The sequence below is a fragment of the Haplochromis burtoni genome, unplaced genomic scaffold (assembly GCF_018398535.1).
Source record: "Haplochromis burtoni strain Fernald_Lab_line unplaced genomic scaffold, NCSU_Asbu1 Contig_561, whole genome shotgun sequence".
NCBI lineage: Eukaryota > Metazoa > Chordata > Actinopteri > Cichliformes > Cichlidae > Haplochromis > Haplochromis burtoni.
This window is the reverse complement of record NW_024582922.1, coordinates 212,748-231,593: the sequence shown is the minus strand read 5'-3', so window position 1 is coordinate 231,593 and position 18,846 is coordinate 212,748. Positions and strand designations below refer to the sequence as shown.

The 18,846-nt window shown below is 41.7% G+C and overlaps 3 protein-coding genes across 5 annotated transcripts in view; 1 reads left to right on the top strand and 2 right to left on the bottom strand.

Annotated features, from left to right (window-relative positions):
• Window positions 1-7,478, bottom strand: part of LOC102294757 — a 17,971-nt gene extending 10,493 nt beyond the window's left edge. The window contains exons 1-11 of one of the 2 annotated variants that reach the window (XM_042214417.1): window positions 7,151-7,478; window positions 5,469-5,549; window positions 4,404-4,554; window positions 4,178-4,305; window positions 3,647-3,882; window positions 3,045-3,118; window positions 2,815-2,915; window positions 2,478-2,704; window positions 1,636-1,739; window positions 1,424-1,525; window positions 383-498 (exon numbers count right to left, since the gene is read on the bottom strand). In XM_042214417.1, coding sequence (XP_042070351.1) covers window positions 383-498; window positions 1,424-1,525; window positions 1,636-1,739; window positions 2,478-2,704; window positions 2,815-2,915; window positions 3,045-3,118; window positions 3,647-3,882; window positions 4,178-4,305; window positions 4,404-4,554; window positions 5,469-5,549; window positions 7,151-7,367 — 1,537 coding nt within the window. In that variant the 5' untranslated portion in view covers window positions 7,368-7,478. The remainder of the gene's footprint in view (window positions 1-382; window positions 499-1,423; window positions 1,526-1,635; window positions 1,740-2,477; window positions 2,705-2,814; window positions 2,916-3,044; window positions 3,119-3,646; window positions 3,883-4,177; window positions 4,306-4,403; window positions 4,555-5,468; window positions 5,550-7,150) is intronic. The other variant, XM_042214418.1, reaches the window with a different exon arrangement.
• LOC121812381 lies at window positions 1,103-18,846 on the bottom strand. 2 transcript variants are annotated; one of them, XM_042214420.1, is made up of 11 exons: window positions 18,519-18,846; window positions 16,836-16,916; window positions 15,791-15,947; window positions 15,565-15,692; window positions 15,034-15,269; window positions 14,430-14,503; window positions 14,200-14,300; window positions 13,863-14,089; window positions 13,023-13,126; window positions 12,812-12,931; window positions 1,103-1,405 (listed from the first exon to the last, which is right to left on the bottom strand). In XM_042214420.1, exons 1-10 carry the CDS (start codon window positions 18,733-18,735, stop codon window positions 12,820-12,822), a joined length of 1,437 nt encoding a protein of 478 aa, XP_042070354.1. In that variant the 5' UTR covers window positions 18,736-18,846; the 3' UTR covers window positions 1,103-1,405; window positions 12,812-12,819. The 2 variants fall into 2 exon arrangements, with proteins under 2 accessions (XP_042070354.1, XP_042070355.1); XM_042214421.1 differs by having other exon boundaries at window positions 1,104-1,405; window positions 12,812-12,927.
• LOC121812378 lies at window positions 7,803-10,595 on the top strand. Its single transcript, XM_042214408.1, has 5 exons — window positions 7,803-8,251; window positions 9,517-9,597; window positions 9,997-10,049; window positions 10,179-10,338; window positions 10,471-10,595. The coding sequence occupies exons 1-5, from the start codon at window positions 8,002-8,004 to the stop codon at window positions 10,593-10,595; spliced, it is 669 nt and encodes a 222-aa protein (XP_042070342.1). The 5' UTR covers window positions 7,803-8,001.

Genomic DNA, 18,846 nt, shown 5'->3' with positions numbered 1-18,846 from the left:
GAGACACAAGCTGTCGTTGGGGCGACCGTGGCTCAGGGGGTTGGGAAGCACATCTGTAACCGGAAGGCCGCCGGTTCGATCCCCAGGCTCTCTGTCCTGGTCGTTGTGTCCTTGGGCAAGACACTTCACCTACCGCCTACTGGTGTTGGCCAGAGGGGCCGATGGCGCGATATGGCAGCCTCGCTTCAGTCAGTCTGCCCCAGGGCAGCTGTGGCTACAACTGTAGCTGCCTCCACCAGTGTGTGAATGTGAGAGTGAATGAATAGTGGCATTGTAAATCGCTTTGAAAAAAAGCGCTATATAAATCCATTATTATTATTATTATTATCACCTCATACAGGAACTGGAGATGTGACCTCAGAGCTAAAAGCTTTAAATTTACCTTGGGGTGTGAGCACCTCCATCAGAGGGTCCTCCAGGATCCGGACCCTGAAATCCACATGTGTGAATGGGTCACTGAGCTCAGATTTGGTAGGTTTCCTCCTAGCAGACTGTACTCTGAGACACAACACACAAAGATGAAAAAGGAGAAGGAAAGGAGATGAATCACAATAAAGCTCAAGATCCTGTTGAGACTTTTTAAAATAAACTGAATCACGTGAAAGAGCAGATTGTTTACGGATGAGAAGCAAAAAAGAGCCGCCAGGTGCTAAAAATAAACCTTAGACTCAAACGTTAGAACAGGCTTTTCCCCGCAGCACGCCGTGTATAATACTAAAATGGCGCCCGTTACAACTTATGACTAAAAATGTATCGTTTCATGCATCAGTTAAAACACTCGACTCTAGCTACACGACGCCCAGCTGGAAACACTTCGTATTTTTGTTACTCAGCCAGTGTTCATGGGTCTGGTGGACCCGCTAGAGTTTTGGCTTTCCAAATTAACACTATCAAACAATTTTATGTTAAATTACTCAACAGATGTTTACTTCATCCCAATTACAAGACATATGAACAGCAAACATGGTTAATTTTTTCCCTTTACCTTTGTTAGATCACATTTATGAATTAATGTGCTTCTCGTTTTTCTTTTATATAAAATGTTATAAATAAATCAGTTATAATCAAGTGGAGTGAGTGGAAAGACACAACACATTTACACGTGAAAAAATAATTAATTGTTTAATTTTTCTTTTGAAAAAAACTGAACACGGGTCTCACAGACCCGAACACCATACAAGGGTTAAGAGAAGAAACTCTATCTGCGAGAAAAAATAGTTATCAAAGAATCTAACATCCATCATTCTGCTTCATTTTCTACAGTGGAAACATTCAAAGCAGCTGCCGATCTTCACAGGAGTAAATGCCCCAGCACATTCACCACAAGGTCAGACTGTGCAATGCTCGGAGAAACTACAGGAAACCAAAAAGCTCCATCTCAGACTCCAAGGGCCTCAGCCAGCATGTTAAAGTTCACACACACCTCATACCAAGAGTCGGCACAGTGGGGTGATGATTTGGCCACTTTGCAGTCACCAGAGTCAAGTGCAGACCACAGCCTGACTGAGTTTGTTTTTCATCCTGTCTTGATATGCAAAACCTTAAAATTAGGCTTTTACAGATCTGTTTGCTATGGCTGACTAGCCAATATTTATTATACAATACAATATTTATTATAGTCAGGTTTTGACTTACCCGGGTTTCTTTCTGGTTGTTTTTAGGGTCAATGGAAGAGTTTCAGCTAAAACATCTCCTACACTCAGGAACTGTTTCGCTGAGGCTTGAAGCTCCTCCGACGGCTACAGAAGAAAGAAAAGATTTAGTGGTGTACTGTTGGTCTGTGTAGTTAAATGCAAATGTACGGTGCCCCTGAGAGGACAAACAGACTTCAAGTTATGAAAACACCAGCAATAAGAAAAACGTTGCAAAAACACACAAAACACAAATAGGAAGAAACAGATTTCCAAAAGCACAAGGGAAGTGTTTCTGGGGAGACAATAACCCGACGGACCAGTTGCAGGAACCCAAAACATGCTATGGTGTGTTTTATCATGATTCATATAATACTGATGATGGATTTTTAGGCTAATAGTTAGGCTAACACACTTACCTCTCATCTTTTCTTTCCTCACAAAACCGATAGATCCTCCACTTCTTTTAAGTGTCTCCCAGCGCAATTCTTAGCATATTTTGGTTCCTGCAACTGGTCCGTCAGGTTATTGTCTCCCCAGAAACACTTCCCTTGTGCTTTTGGAAATTTGATTTTTCCTATTTCTGTTTTTGTTTTTTCTATTTCTGTGTGTTTTGTGTGCTTTTGCAGCGCTTTTCTTATTGCTGGTGTTTTCTTAAGTTGCAGTCCGTTTGGCCTCTCAGGGCCACCGTACAAATGGCACTCCTGACTGGTCACACGTGGAGTTTTACAACCTATTTAAATGCTCAGGATTCTCAGAAAACACAAAGACAGACAATAAACCAGATTATTTCTTTGTCTGCTAAGATTTTTTTAGTAGCAGACAAAGGTCTTTGTGAATCAGCACCTTCAGTCGGATGTAGAGCGTAGAAGTCCTCGTAGCCCTCTCCACCTCCTCCGTCGTCAGTGACCGTACTTTCAGAGGCTTCAGTTTTCTGCTTTTGTCACTCACAAAGAGGTCAAAAGGCTCATCGGCAATCAGCTGAGGGAAGGTGGACCTCAGCAGGTCCATGAAGTCAGCCTCCTGTAGACCCCGAGGGCACATTAGCTCATGAAGCGGGCACATCTGATACACTGAAAAACAATGAACACACATGGACAGGCTATTATTATTTAACTTCACAGTCACAAAGAGACACAGTTTGTCCAAAGAGACACCAAACTGGAGGTTTTATTGGGCGCACCTCTGGCTGAGAGCACGTCAGACTTCATTTTACCCAGGATGCGGATTCTGATCATTACATGCGTCTGTGTTTTCCTGAACCCAGGTCTGCCCACCCTCTTCCTGAAAGAGTAAAGAAGTCAAAAACAACATTATAACAAATAATTTAGCCTTTTATATACGATGTATCCGTTTGTTTTTGTCCTCTATATTTACTGGTTATTTACAGCAGCGTTTGAATACTTGAGGTACCTCATGTGCTCAGCAGCAGCTTTATTTCCGTGCAATGGCTGAAGCTCCTCTTCAGCTTCTAAACTCTGCTGATTCTGAAATAAATTTGTTTTGACAGTTTTTTTTTAGAAAAATGGCACAAAAACGAGTCAGACTGCAGGACTGTTCACGATTCTTTCCTTATGAGAAGATCCCAACTAGACTGGCTGGATTGCAGCCCCACATCATGACAGAGCCTCCACTGTGTTCTACAGATGGCTGTGGATGCTCACTGTTGTATCTCACTGCACACCATGCTGAGATATGACACTTTTCTACCATAATAGCTCTTCAGGAATCACCTTGTTGGTGCAAAAATGCTTTACTTTTGGCATTTTTCATAGATTCATTTAATAAAACTAAAGAAATGAAACCAAACTGCCTGCAGATCCATTTTAAAACTGATTCTACGCCAAGTCCTCTGTTCTGTGTAGACACAACACTGGTTCATCCCTTGAGTTTGAGCCTTTTTATGCTTGAATGATTCATTCTCCAAAAGACACCATCAGAGCAACGAGCAAAGTCAAGAACATAGTTTACAGGAAGTTAACTCCAGCGAGGGCGTCACACATTAGGCACCTTACCTTCAGGCGGATGTAGAGGGCAGAATTCCCATTTGCCCTGATGGTCCTCTCGATCGCCTCCGGAGTCCACAAGTCTATTTTCAGAGGCTGCAGCTTTCTGGTGTTGTCAGTTATAAAAACGTCAAAAGGTTCATCAGCAGCCAGCTGGGGGAAGGTTGTCCTAAGCAGATGCAGGAAGTCGGCCTCCTGAAGGCCACGACGACACTGCAGCTCATGAAGTGGGTACTTCTGAAACACTGTGATGCAGAGGGAAAGACAAGTTTTTATCTAGACTGCAGGAAAAGCTTCACCCACAGGCTTTGATTAAAAACACAAAAAGTGACTTTTTATTCATTCCTGTGCTTTAGCTGTATTTTACAAATGCTCCAAATAAGCTGAAATACATTATGAGGTATCTGCAGCAGTCACATTGCCCATAAAACTCCATGTCCTCAGTTTAAAATCATATGGGGGAAAACATCCAGAGTAAAATCCAAACCCTTAAAGATGCAACAGTAATGGTTTATTTATTTACATCTTTCTCACACTCACCCCTCTTTGAAAGCACGTCGATCATCGAGTCCAGGATGCGGATCCTGAGGTCCACGAAACTCTGCGTTTCACTGATCCAAGGTCTGTCTGCTCTCCGTCTGTCAGTCTGAACCGTGGAAGGCACGAGCCTAAAAAAGGAAAAGAACAAAATAACCTCAAGATCAGCAGATGAGTCACAAATGTTACAACAGCACACGCACACACAGAGCGGTGTCTGTACACTTACAGTGCGTCTGTATCTTGTAACCGTGGTGCTGCTTCATAACACTGCTGTGCCATCTCCTCCTCCTCCTCCTCCTCCTCATCTTCATGTTCGTCTTCCTCTATTTGTTCCTCACTGTAGCCTGAGAATCCCAGGCTTTGGCTGTCCTCCACCCCTGGAAACAAATTCAAAGTTTATTTATTTAGTTTTCCCACATGACAGCATTAATCATACAAATGTGAAACCACGAATAAACAACAGTTAACATGCCGCGTCAGGAAGAGGAAGAAACGCTATTACTTAAATTCTCGTCTTCAAATTTTGTTTGCTGTTAAAAAAACAATAATTATACGACGCTCCAACGAACACTTCTATCACTACTTAGTCTGCCAATCTTTCTGATATTTAACGTTTTCAAGCTGTACTTAAGATAATGTCCACATTTGTCTGAGTTTATCAGCAACAACAGCAACACTTCTCAAAAAAAGAAAAAGAAAAACCTACACGGGTCACAGAACAGCAGTTTTAAGAGCTTTGAACCAACCATTATCTGAACATTAAAGCAGTTCTGTAGGATGGTTAATTACACTCTCCCCTTCAGTGCGTGAACATGTGATTACAACTGAAACTGTCCGTTGACTGGGGTCAAATTGCAGTCAAATATTTTTCACCTGAACGCTAAAAAAACTCCAAATGTTTGACTCTATCAGTCTTTTATTTCTCAAATTTGGGAAGTTTTGTTGTTTCTGAAATTCAGCTTCAAATTCAGCTTAGTTAATTCAACTTATTACTAAGAGAAAAATACTGGGAGGTTATGATGCCCAACAAACTGTTCATTACAGCAATGCATTTGACAAAGTCAAATAAAAAGTACCAAAATGACATAAACAGAAACAACAGTGGGCCCAGAGAGGATCCCTGCAGTACACCACATCTAATTTGAACTGCATTTATACAAACGAACATCAGTGTTTTTAAAGAAAGAAAGAAAGATAATAACATCTCTTATGTTTCTGTGCATCTTGATCCATTACAAATATAAATATGACGACTTTGTTTACATATATCAAAGTAGATTAAAAGTCATACTCTGCTCATATTTGTGCTGCTCCTCATCTTCTGGTAGTCGACCTCCTCCAGCCTCACAAAGGGAAAACTGCTGCTGGTCATCTGCACCATAGAAGCATTTTAGTGTCATTAAGTAATAAAACAAAACAATAAAAAAAAAAATTTCACGTCAGAATTATTCTTATGAGCGCAGATGACACTGCTGATTAACGAGCAACCTGTTTCATTCTCTTGAGTCACAGCAGTAGATGAGTTAAGCTTTAGATTCACCTGATTTACATGTAAACAAACTGCAGACTCCAGGATTCCCACATTCAAATAGCTCTCACATATGGCAGCTATTTGGTGTCCATACAGGCTTTTGCGTGCCTGCAGGTGTTTCCAGGGGAAAGTCCTTTGTGTAGTGGTGTCTACATCGGCCTAATACGCCAAAGATTCCCAGTATGATCCCAGGAGGAGACAAAAGTCTCTTTATATTTGTGTCAAATCTGCTAAATCAAAGCACATGGAGCTACCTGTTGTTTCAACCCCAGAATGGTCAGGTCCAACTTACATACATTTTATTGTCAGAGGGTAAGTGGAACTGTTTTTAGCAAATGCGTGGACAAAACATATTACACTATTACACAAACTACATACACGGAACAACCCATGGACACAGGCCAGCTGACAACCACTTAGCAACAACTGGTTCCTAGGGAAACATGACTGTTCCTCGGCAGGTTGCTAGAGGTTCTTGAGTGACACGAGTCCTTTTTAACCACGTTGTTTCTTATTGGCTGCCCCTCGCAGAGACTTGAAGGCTAGAGAGCACATATAAGGATATCCCGTTTCATGACATAGGCCAGATCCAACCATAGACAGCTGTAAAAAAATTAAATATATAAGGGATATGTTCTAAAAAATGGGTGTCTACAAAAAAATAAAGGACTGTGATTATTAGCAAGAGAAGTCAATGCTTATTTGAAGGTTCGCAAAGACATTAATGTGAAGATGAACGACGAAGTCAAAAGAAACACCCCCGCCCCCCAAAAAGGTTACGGGTAATATCTAAACATTATATACGTTGGGAGCTTAAAACCGCTGGTTTCACAGCACAGCTGTGTGTTAACTATAGCACAGTATTTTTTATAGTTGATTTAAATAAATTTCAATAGAAACAGTCATGGCAAGCGCTGTAAAATCGCACCACAGCGCTTGAACAAACACCGTTGTGTCCATGTAGCCGGCAGGCCGCCATCTTTGTTTTGATTCGGGAACAGCGGCGCAACTTGGGAAACGATTTAAAATGTTTATTTAAATCAGTCACTAGGATGGTTTTTTAAGTGCCGATGACTCTGTGACTCTGTCATCATTCTAGAGAGGGTTTTATAGCAGCTGTAGCTGACTTTAAACGACATTTCAAGGCTTTAAAAGCCCATCGGATTTCACTTAAAGAGAAACCAAAGGCTAGCTTTGTGACATTACCACGAGCCAATAAAAACTTAAAATTCTGAAATATGACATGGCTCAGGGGTGTTACATGTATACCAAATTAAGGAGTGTTATAATCAGGTTTTGAGATGAATACTCGAATGTCAATGGGCTTCACGTCAAGCAAAGAAATGTTAAATTAGTGTTTTGTAAACGGGGTTCGTCATTACGCGAGCTCTCGCTCTCTCCGCAGGAAACAACACACTGTTCTGTTATCCACACACACAGACCTAAAGCCTCTAACTTGACTTCAGGCTGCAGGAGCTCCAGCAGTCTCCTCTGCCGGTCAATCTCCTGCCTGAAACCCACAGCCTCCTCCTCGTAGTCGGCTACAGTCTTCTCCACCACCGCTAAGATCTCCCGGGCGGCCAAGGTGAGCTTCTCGGCGATGACTCCTCTCAGCATGTCGGTTTTGGACGTATTGGGGTCGGATGAGTCCGGCTCCATGGTGGGGCTCCGTGGGTCCCGCTCACTTCTTTACCGGAGATGAAACAATTAACGCGCGTGGGGGAACGTGCGGTACGGATGTTACACTACAGGCGACGTACAACAGCAAATGCTGCCCGGCTGGAAACATGAACCACAAACGAGAAAAAGACCATACTAAATTTTTTTAATTAAAAAAAAATATTTTTATAAATAATATTCCTGCATATTCTACAGAAAGTGGAGCAATATAATTACAATAAAGTTACAATTAGGCTACAGGAAAACACAGGGGCGACACTTTTTTAAGTAACCCTCGGAGCACAATCTACATGTATCATGATTTCTCCCTATTATATGTATTAAAACCTGCTGTCATTGTGATGGAAATGCAGTTAGTGCCAAATAAACCTAAATGGGTTTTTTGGGCGGCGGCGCGGGGGTTCTTCTTTTTTAATAAATACTGATATAATTATACGTGTGATAGTCTATTACTGTGCTATGTCTGTGCTATGTGTCATTTTCTCCTAGGATGGTGTTTCCTTTTATGTTTCCAGCCGGACAACATTTGCGCGTTCACTAGCTCGGTAAAAAACTTCTAGGGTTAAACATCCGACAGAAACATTTTCCCACGCGGGAAAAAAGAAATTATTTCATGAGCGACTCGATGATGATGACGATGGTGCAGAGCTGGGACAGCGAGCCAGACATCGCTAATATGTCCAAGAGCGACATACTGAGAGGAATCATCACCGACAAACTGAGCACAGCCGCTCGGGAGATCTTATCGGTGGTGGAGCGGACTGTAGCCGACTATGAGGAGGAGGCTGCGGGCTTCAGGCAGGAGCTCGACCGGCAGAGGAGACTGCTGGAGCTCCTGCAGCCTGAGATAAAGCAGGAGGCAGGTCGGTGTTTTAGCCCCTGTAACATTTATTGAAGTGCTTTGAAACACTCAGCGGCCACTATATTAGGTACTCTTTCATCTTCTCGTTAATGCAAACAACAAATGAGCCAATCACATAGCAGCAACTTGATGTCTTCAGATGGCCAAGACAACCTACAGTAGCTCAAAGTGAGAATCCGAGTGAGAAAGAAAGGTCTTTGGTGCCAGACGGGCCTGTCTGCTGGGATTTTCCCACGCAACCATATCTAGGGTTTACAGAGATTGGCCTGAAACTGACGATACGTCGTTTTTTTTTGTACCTATCGTTTGTTTCGTAGGGTCGCAAAATAAACTGTGTACGCCAATATTTTTTCATGGTTTTGATGGTTACTGTAGTGGCTATATTAATTCCTTAGAGTTCTCTCTTTCTCTTATGATTAATATGATCACACACCGGACCGACTGTTTGTGAGTACTTTGGTTAGCAACAACGACGCTAAAACCATTGTGTGGCTCCGCCGTCCGCTTGTTTATATTCCACATAAAACTTTCACAATAAAGCTCAATATTCTGTCGAGACTCAAAAATAAACTCAAATGATATACATTATTGTCAAACATCAAATTTCAGATAATACATTAAACAAATTGGCTCAAATTAAAACATGAACTACTTATAAATGGCACTTACAGTCAAAGGAATAGAGACAAGAGAATGCCAGGATGGCCAGTGAAGATGAGCCAAAACCAGGTAGCTATAAACACAAGGACCAGTCAAACACATTGAGCACCTTATTCCTAAACGAGGGACTACATCTGTAGCATTAACATGGTTGGTTATGAACAGTCTGACACGGACCAGAAAATTGTACTATGCAAATTATAATGCAAACCGGTCCCCACCATGGACTCAAACATGGAAAACCACTTTTACCACCTATGCAACAACTTATGTCTAAAAATGTATAGCTTCATGTATCGGTGACTCCGCACCTAGTGTAGTCTGGCCCCAGCAGATCCTAGGAAAAACGTTGGAGATCTCTGTCCAGAAGACTACAGTTCTAGAAACAGCTAAGATACTGCTTAGGACCCTCAATGCTCCAGAGCGTCTGGTATAGGACCCAAGCTCAAAGGATATGTGCCACAAAGAATGTACAAAGTGTCTGGTCAGTGTATAAAACGTTCAGGATACTCATCAACTTGATGCAGATCTTAACATTGCTAGAAACTTTTTTTTTCATGTCACATTTGGTTTTTCTAAAATTGAACATTAAACATACTTTTGCAGACGACCAGCAGCTGTTTTCCATCTGTGAAGATGGAGGTGCTCCATTACTGGATGATCAGAAGCAGGACAAATATGAGCTGAGTAAGAAGCTACTTTGACAAACATGAATAAAGTTCAGTTCTAGACTGCTGCTGTTTCATGTCTCTGATGTATTATCAGTAGACAAGTCTAATAAAAACATTTCATTGATAATTATGTGATAAACCAGGGGTAGGCAACTGCAGTCCTCAATGTGTGTGTGTGTGTGTGTGTGTGTGTACACACACACACACACACACGAAATATATATGAAAAACAATTTAACTGAGTTGGGTCGAGCCGAGAAGGTTGTAATGGAAAAGATACATTAGCTCATGTCCTCTTAAAGCACAAACAGTAGATAGTAGCAGCATGCTCCCTTTCGGTTATGTAAACGGTCAAGTTCTTGTTGAGCCGGGCAACACATAATTGTGACTAACATAAGAATTTATTTGTTCCTAGGGGTGGACGACAGTAGGAGCCTGGGATTTCAGGCACCGATAGAGGATGAAGAGGTATGAATATTTAGAGCAGGAGGAAGGATACACGACAGAGCTGGATCATGTAACAACATCAAGGTTAAAAGACAAGTGCATAAATGTCTACTATGTACAAAAGTATATGTGTTATCTTTTGTATCCCAGCTCCCGTTTTTCCATGTTTTCCTTAGGTTCTTGACTCAAACAGTTCCGTCTAAGAGGAGAAAAAAACCTGGCAAACGTCGAATCAGCAAATCACAAAATTGCATAGATCTCAAAATCCGCATATTGGAAAACCCAAACATTGAAGTGCTTTCAAATACTGGTAAGTCTAAAGCAAACGTGATGTGAAATTTAAATGTTAAAAACAGAATGAAAACACCTCAGTACACATGAAACTCTGGAGCAGATGTGGAAGATTTCACTGTGATTGATTCAGTGTTCCTCTGTGTTCTAGTGTTTCGGATGTACCGGCTTCACAAGCTGAAGGTTCGTCGTGGTTTGAAGGAAGCTGACTTCCTGAAACTACTCAGGTCTACCTTCCCTCAGCTGGCTGGAGATGAACCTTTTGACCTTTTTTAAGGTGCAAGCCAACGAAACTTGAAACCTCTGCAAGGAGACTCTGTGAACACCAGAGGAAATCATCAGACGTTTCTCGGGGATCTACCCTCTACATACGACTGCAGGTACTGTACTGAGAAGATTTAACTGATCTCAACAGCGTTACCAAAGATTACAACACATTGACAACTTGATTTGAGAAGAAAATTCCGACCTTCTGTAAAACAGAAAGAAGATGCTGATGAAGATCATGAAGATCTTCCATCCACTGAGACAGACACCCATATAAATCTCAGAATCCGCATCCTGGAAAAGCGAAAGATTAATGTTTTGTCAAAGCAAGGTAAGTCTAAAGCAAACATGATGTGAAATTTAGATGTTTCTGCTATAAAAATGCAGCACATGTAAGCCGTATATCACCTTGTTACCTACTAGGTAAGTTCTGAAGTGCTTTTCACCCTTTTACCTGCTCGGAGATCGGTCTATTAAACACAGGTGAAGCTGATGGTCTCCACCACACCTCTATACCAAAAACAGTCATTTGCACCTTGTAAATCACAATTGTTGATGCCAGTAATGCTCAAGAGCAGCTGAAACCCTGGTCAGGACCAATGTTCCCTCTGAAATCTATGTTGCGTGCAAAAAAAAAAAAATCTAACCTGAATTGAAATTAAAGTAAATATTTTAACAATTCTGTTTTTTGCAGTGTTAGTAAGTGACTGGCTGCTCCCGTATGGGGTTAGACCGATTCATATTCGTATATACGCAGCTAATCAACGTCGCTAACAGGCTGTGACGGCGTCCTTATGTGTCGACACCGGTGTTTTAGCTAGCAAAGTGGCGTGACTGATGTGGCGTGAAGCCACGTTAGTGTATAACCATTGGAGATGTGAGCAGGACAGACAGAACAATTACGGAACAAGTGTGGACTTTATACCAGTTTTTAAATTGTGTTGATAGGCCACGTAAAACCAGAGTTATGACAAAAATATCTGCAATGTTTGGTTTTCTTCCTGAATATTATCATTGTTTATATTTACTGCGGGAAGAAATGGTAAAAACTGCGTTTTATAAGGAAAACGCTCGAAAGCACTCTCCACCTGTGAGCAAAGACAAAACCAAAAAGCCCCCACCCTTTCCTATTCGTCGAAAAATGTACCATGTCGACCAATCAAAACATGATATGGCAATATGGCATTTAGTGGTTTAGGAATGGGGGGGCATCAAATTTGATGCAGAACAGCTGACTGTTCCGTAAATAGTTTGAAATGTTTTTTTTTTTAAAATGCCTTAGTTGCATTTTTAGGTAAACAGTCTGCAAAAAAACTTTGTTGTTGCAAAACTCAGTAACTTTTTTGAAGAAGTAACTATATAATTAACTGCCCGACATCTAAACTGTATTTTGCAGACAGAGCTTACAGGACTATCTCCCAGACCACAGACTCATACTCCATAATACAAGTCAGAGCTTGTATAAATGTAAATGCTGTAATTTGATTATTTTAATAAACCATGTAACTTGGATGGATTCGATGCTGGCGTGACCACAGTGCACACGTCTGATGTCGCTCACAATGGTCCAAGGGATCGCTCAGGGAGTTTGTGTGTTCGCTCAGACACATGAAAAATTAGAGGGAACATTGGTCAGGACACATATACCGTTTGTGCTGCCTCCCTGCACTCTACATGGACATCTTCATCTTTCTGCACTCCTCCCTGGTCTAAGAATTGTAACATATTAATAAAGAAATATGTACTATAATACCAAGAATATTTTCATTATAAAACACAATGAAAACACCTCAGTACACATGAAACTCTGGAGCAGATGTGGAAGATTTCACTGTGATGATTGGAACATTAGGAGCCCATGTCACCACTGGTACCTCCAAACTGTGAAAGCAGATTCCAGATTTAATTGGAAAGTAGTATCAGACAAACATTTAGTGAAAGTACAACAGGAAAGTGATGATTTCTTTCTCCTAATACTGGAAAAATTGAACTGATCTCTCAGCGTTCCTCTGTGTTCTAGTGTTTCAGACGTGCCCGCTTCACAAGCTGAAGGTTCATCGTGGTTTGCAGGAAGCTGACTTCCTGAAACTACTCAGGTCTACCTTCCCTCAGCTGGCTGGAGATGAACCTTTTGACCTTTTTTTAAGGGCCAAGCACAACAAACTTAAACCTCTGAAAGGAGACTCTGTGACACCAGAGGAAATCATCAGACTTTCTCGCAGCATGTTAAAGTTCACACACACCTCATACCAAGAGTCGGCACAGTGGGGTGATGATTTGGCCACTTTGCAGTCACCAGAGTCAAGTGCAGACCACAGCCTGACTGAGTTTGTTTTTCATCCTGTCTTGATATGCAAAACCTTAAAATTAGGCTTTTACAGATCTGTTTGCTATGGCTGACTAGCCAATATTTATTATAGTCAGGTTTTGACTTACCCGGGTTTCTTTCTGGTTGTTTTTAGGGTCAATGGAAGAGTTTCAGCTAAAACATCTCCTACACTCAGGAACTGTTTCGCTGAGGCTTGAAGCTCCTCCGACGGCTACAGAAGAAAGAAAAGATTTAGTGGTGTACTGTTGGTCTGTGTAGTTAAATGCAAATGTACGGTGCCCCTGAGAGGACAAACAGACTTCAAGTTATGAAAACACCAGCAATAAGAAAAACGTTGCAAAAACACACAAAACACAAATAGGAAGAAACAGATTTCCAAAAGCACAAGGGAAGTGTTTCTGGGGAGACAATAACCCGACGGACCAGTTGCAGGAACCCAAAACATGCTAGGTGTGTTTTATCGTGATTCATTTAATACTGATGATGGATTTTTAGGCTAATAGTTAGGCTAACATACTTAACTCTGATCTTTTCTTTCCTCACAAACCGATAGATCCTCCACTTCTTTTAAGTGTCTCCCAGTGCAGTTCTTAGCATATTTTGGTTCCTGCAACTGGTCCGTCAGGTTATTGTCTCCCCAGAAACACTTCCCTTGTGCTTTTGGAAATTTGATTTTTCCTATTTCTGTTTTTGTTTTTTCTATTTCTGTGTGTTTTGTGTGCTTTTGCAGCGTTTTTCTTATTGCTGGTGTTTTCTTAAGTTGCAGTCCGTTTGGCCTCTCAGGGCCACCGTACAAATGGCACTCCTGACTGGTCACACGTGGAGTTTTACAACCTATTTAAATGCTCAGGATTCTCAGAAAACACAAAGACAGACAATCAACCAGAATATTTCTTTGTCTGCTAAGATTTTTTTAGTAGCAGACAAAGGTCTTTGTGAATCAGCACCTTCAGTCGGATGTAGAGCGTAGAAGTCCTCGTAGCCCTCTCCACCTCCTCCGTCGTCAGTGACCGTACTTTCAGAGGCTTCAGTTTTCTGCTTTTGTCACTCACAAAGAGGTCAAAAGGCTCATCGGCAGTCAGCTGAGGGAAGGTGGACCTCAGCAGGTCCATGAAGTCAGCCTCCTGTAGACCCCGAGGGCACATTAGCTCATGAAGCGGGCACATCTGATACACTGAAAAACAATGAACACACATGGACAGGCTATTATTATTTAACTTCACAGTCACAAAGAGACACAGTTTGTCCAAAGAGACACCAAACTGGAGGTTTTATTGGGCGCACCTCTGGCTGAGAGCACGTCAGACTTCATTTTACCCAGGATGCGGATTCTGATCATTACATGCGTCTGTGTTTTCCTGAACCCAGGTCTGCCCACCCTCTTCCTGAAAGAGTAAAGAAGTCAAAAACAACATTATAACAAATAATTTAGCCTTTTATATACGATGTATCCGTTTGTTTTTGTCCTCTATATTTACTGGTTATTTACAGCAGCGTTTGAATACTTGAGGTACCTCATGTGCTCAGCAGCAGCTTTATTTCCGTGCAATGGCTGAAGCTCCTCTTCAGCTTCTAAACTCTGCTGATTCTGAAATAAATTTGTTTTGACAGTTTTTTTTTTTAGAAAAATGGCACAAAAACGAGTCAGACTGCAGGACTGTTCACGATTCTTTCCTTATGAGAAGATCCCAACTAGACTGGCTGGATTGCAGCCCCACATCATGACAGAGCCTCCACTGTGTTCTATAGATGGCTGTGGATGCTTACTGTTGTATCTCACTGCACACCATGCTGAGATATGACACTTTTCTACCATAATAGCTCTTCAGGAATCACCTTGTTGGTGCAAAAATGCTTTACTTTTGGCATTTTTCATAGATTCATTTAATAAAACTAAAGAAATGAAACCAAACTGCCTGCAGATCCATTTTAAAACTGATTCTACGCCAAGTCCTCTGTTCTGTGTAGACACAACACTGGTTCATCCCTTGAGTTTGAGCCTTTTTATGCTTGAATGATTCATTCTCCAAAAGACACCATCAGAGCAACGAGCAAAGTCAAGAACATAGTTTACAGGAAGTTAACTCCAGCGAGGGCGTCACACATTAGGCACCTTACCTTCAGGCGGATGTAGAGGGCAGAATTCCCATTTGCCCTGATGGTCCTCTCGATCGCCTCCGGAGTCCACAAGTCTATTTTCAGAGGCTGCAGCTTTCTGGTGTTGTCAGTTATAAAAACGTCAAAAGGTTCATCAGCAGCCAGCTGGGGGAAGGTTGTCCTAAGCAGATGCAGGAAGTCGGCCTCCTGAAGGCCACGACGACACTGCAGCTCATGAAGTGGGTACTTCTGAAACACTGTGATGCAGAGGGAAAGACAAGTTTTTATCTAGACTGCAGGAAAAGCTTCACCCACAGGCTTTGATTAAAAACACAAAAAGTGACTTTTTATTCATTCCTGTGCTTTAGCTGTATTTTACAAATGCTCCAAATAAGCTGAAATACATTATGAGGTATCTGCAGCAGTCACATTGCCCATAAAACTCCATGTCCTCAGTTTAAAATCATATGGGGGAAAACATCCAGAGTAAAATCCAAACCCTTAAAGATGCAACAGTAATGGTTTTTTTATTTACATCTTTCTCACACTCACCCCTCTTTGAAAGCACGTCGATCATCGAGTCCAGGATGCGGATCCTGAGGTCCACGAAACTCTGCGTTTCACTGATCCAAGGTCTGTCTGCTCTCCGTCTGTCAGTCTGAACCGTGGAAGGCACGAGCCTAAAAAAGGAAAAGAACAAAATAACCTCAAGATCAGCAGATGAGTCACAAATGTTACAACAGCACACGCACACACAGAGCGGTGTCTGTACACTTACAGTGCGTCTGTATCTTGTAACCGTGGTGCTGCTTCATAACACTGCTGTGCCATCTCCTCCTCCTCCTCCTCCTCCTCATCCTCATCTTCATGTTCGTCTTCCTCTATTTGTTCCTCACTGTAGCCTGAGAATCCCAGGCTTTGGCTGTCCTCCACCCCTGGAAACAAATTCAAAGTTTATTTATTTAGTTTTCCCACATGACAGCATTAATCATACAAATGTGCAACCACGAATAAACAACAGTTAACATGCCGCGTCAGGAAGAGGAAGAAACGCTATTACTTAAATTCTCGTCTTCAAATTTTGTTTGCTGTTAAAAAAACAATAATTATACGAGGCTCCAACGAACACTTCTATCACTACTTAGTCTGCCAATCTTTCTGATATTTAACGTTTTCAAGCTGTACTTAAGATAATGTCCACATTTGTCTGAGTTTATCAGCAACAACAGCAACACTTCTCAAAAAAAAAAAAGAAAAACCTACACGGGTCACAGAACAGCAGTTTTAAGAGCTTTGAACCAACCATTATCTGAACATTAAAGCAGTTCTGTAGGACGGTTAATTACACTCTCCCCTTCAGTGCGTGAACATGTGATTACAACTGAATCTGTCCGTTGACTGGGGTCAAATTGCAGTCAAATATTTTTCACCTGAACGCTCAAAAAACTCCAAATGTTTGACTCCATCAGTCTTTTATTTCTCAAATTTGGGAAGTTTTGTTGTTTCTGAAATTCAGCTTCAAATTCAGCTTAGTTAACTCAACTTATTACTAAGAGAAAAATACTGGGAGGTTATAATGCCCAACAAACTGTTCATTACAGCAAAGCATTTGACAAAGTCAAATAAAAAGTACCAAATGACATAAACAGAAACAACAGTGGGCCCAGAGAGGATCCCTGCAGTACACCACATCTAATTTGAACCAGACAGACAGACAGACAGACAGACAGTAACATCTCTTATGTTTCTGTGCATCTTGATCCATTACAAATATAAATATGACGACTTTGTTTACATATATCAAAGTAGGTTAAAAGTCATACTCTGCTCATATTTGTGCTGCTCCTGATCTTCTGGTAGTCGACCTCCTCCAGCCTCACAAAGGGAAAACTGCTGCTGGTCATCTGCACCATAGAAGCATTTTAGTGTCATTAAGTAATAAAACAAAACAATAAAAAAAAAAATTTCACGTCAGAATTATTCTTATGAGCGCAGATGACACTGCTGATTAACGAGCAACCTGTTTCATTCTCTTGAGTCACAGCAGTAGATGAGTTAAGCTTTAGATTCACCTGATTTACATGTAAACAAACTGCAGACTCCAGGATTCCCACATTCAAATAGCTCTCACATATGGCAGCTATTTGGTGTCCATACAGGCTTTTGCGTGCCTGCAGGTGTTTCCAGGGGAAAGTCCTTTGTGTAGTGGTGTCTACATCGGCCTAATACGCCAAAGATTCCCAGTATGATCCCAGGAGGAGACAAAAGTCTCTTTATATTTGTGTCAAATCTGCTAAATCAAAGCACATGGAGCTACCTGTTGTTTCAACCCCAGAATGGTCAGGTCCAACTTACATACATTTTATTGTCAGAGGGTAAGTGGAACTGTTTTTAGCAAATGCGTGGACAAAACATATTACACTATTACACAAACTACATACACGGAACAACCCATGGACACAGGCCAGCTGACAACCACTTAGCAACAACTGGTTCCTAGGGAAACATGACTGTTCCTCGGCAGGTTGCTAGAGGTTCTTGAGTGACACGAGTCCTTTTTAACCACGTTGTTTCTTATTGGCTGCCCCTCGCAGAGACTTGAAGGCTAGAGAGCACATATAAGGATATCCCGTTTCATGACATAGGCCAGATCCAACCATAGACAGCTGTAAAAAAATTAAATATATAAGGGATATGTTCTAAAAAATGGGTGTCTACAAAAAAATAAAGGACTGTGATTATTAGCAAGAGAAGTCAATGCTTATTTGAAGGTTCGCAAAGACATTAATGTGAAGATGAACGACGAAGTCAAAAGAAACACCCCCGCCCCCCAAAAAGGTTACGGGTAATATCTAAACATTATATACGTTGGGAGCTTAAAACCGCTGGTTTCACAGCACAGCTGTGTGTTAACTATAGCACAGTATTTTTTATAGTTGATTTAAATAAATTTCAATAGAAACAGTCATGGCAAGCGCTGTAAAATCGCACCACAGCGCTTGAACAAACACCGTTGTGTGCATGTAGCCGGCAGGCCGCCATCTTTGTTTTGATTCGGGAACAGCGGCGCAACTTGGGAAACGATTTAAAATGTTTATTTAAATCAGTCACTAGGATGGGTTTTTTAAGTGCCGATGACTCTGTGACTCTGTCATCATTCTAGAGAGGGTTTTATAGCAGCTGTAGCTGACTTTAAACGACATTTCAAGGCTTTAAAAGCCCATCGGATTTCACTTAAAGAGAAACCAAAGGCTAGCTTTGTGACATTACCACGAGCCAATAAAAACTTAAAATTCTGAAATATGACATGGCTCAGGGGTGTTACATGTATACCAAATTAAGGAGTGTTATAATCAGGTTTTGAGATGAATACTCGAATGTCAATGGGCTTCACGTCAAGCAAAGAAATGTTAAATTAGTGTTTTGTAAACGGGGTTCGTCATTACGCGAGCTCTCGCTCTCTCCGCAGGAAACAACACACTGTTCTGTTATCCACACACACAGACCTAAAGCCTCTAACTTGACTTCAGGCTGCAGGAGCTCCAGCAGTCTCCTCTGCCGGTCAATCTCCTGCCTGAAACCCACAGCCTCCTCCTCGTAGTCGGCTACAGTCTTCTCCACCACCGCTAAGATCTCCCGGGCGGCCAAGGTGAGCTTCTCGGCGATGACTCCTCTCAGCATGTCGGTTTTGGACGTATTGGGGTCGGATGAGTCCGGCTCCATGGTGGGGCTCCGTGGGTCCCGCTCACTTCTTTACCGGAGATGAAACAATTAACGCGCGTGGGGGAACGTGCGGTACGGATGTTACACTACAGGCGACGTACAACAGCAAAT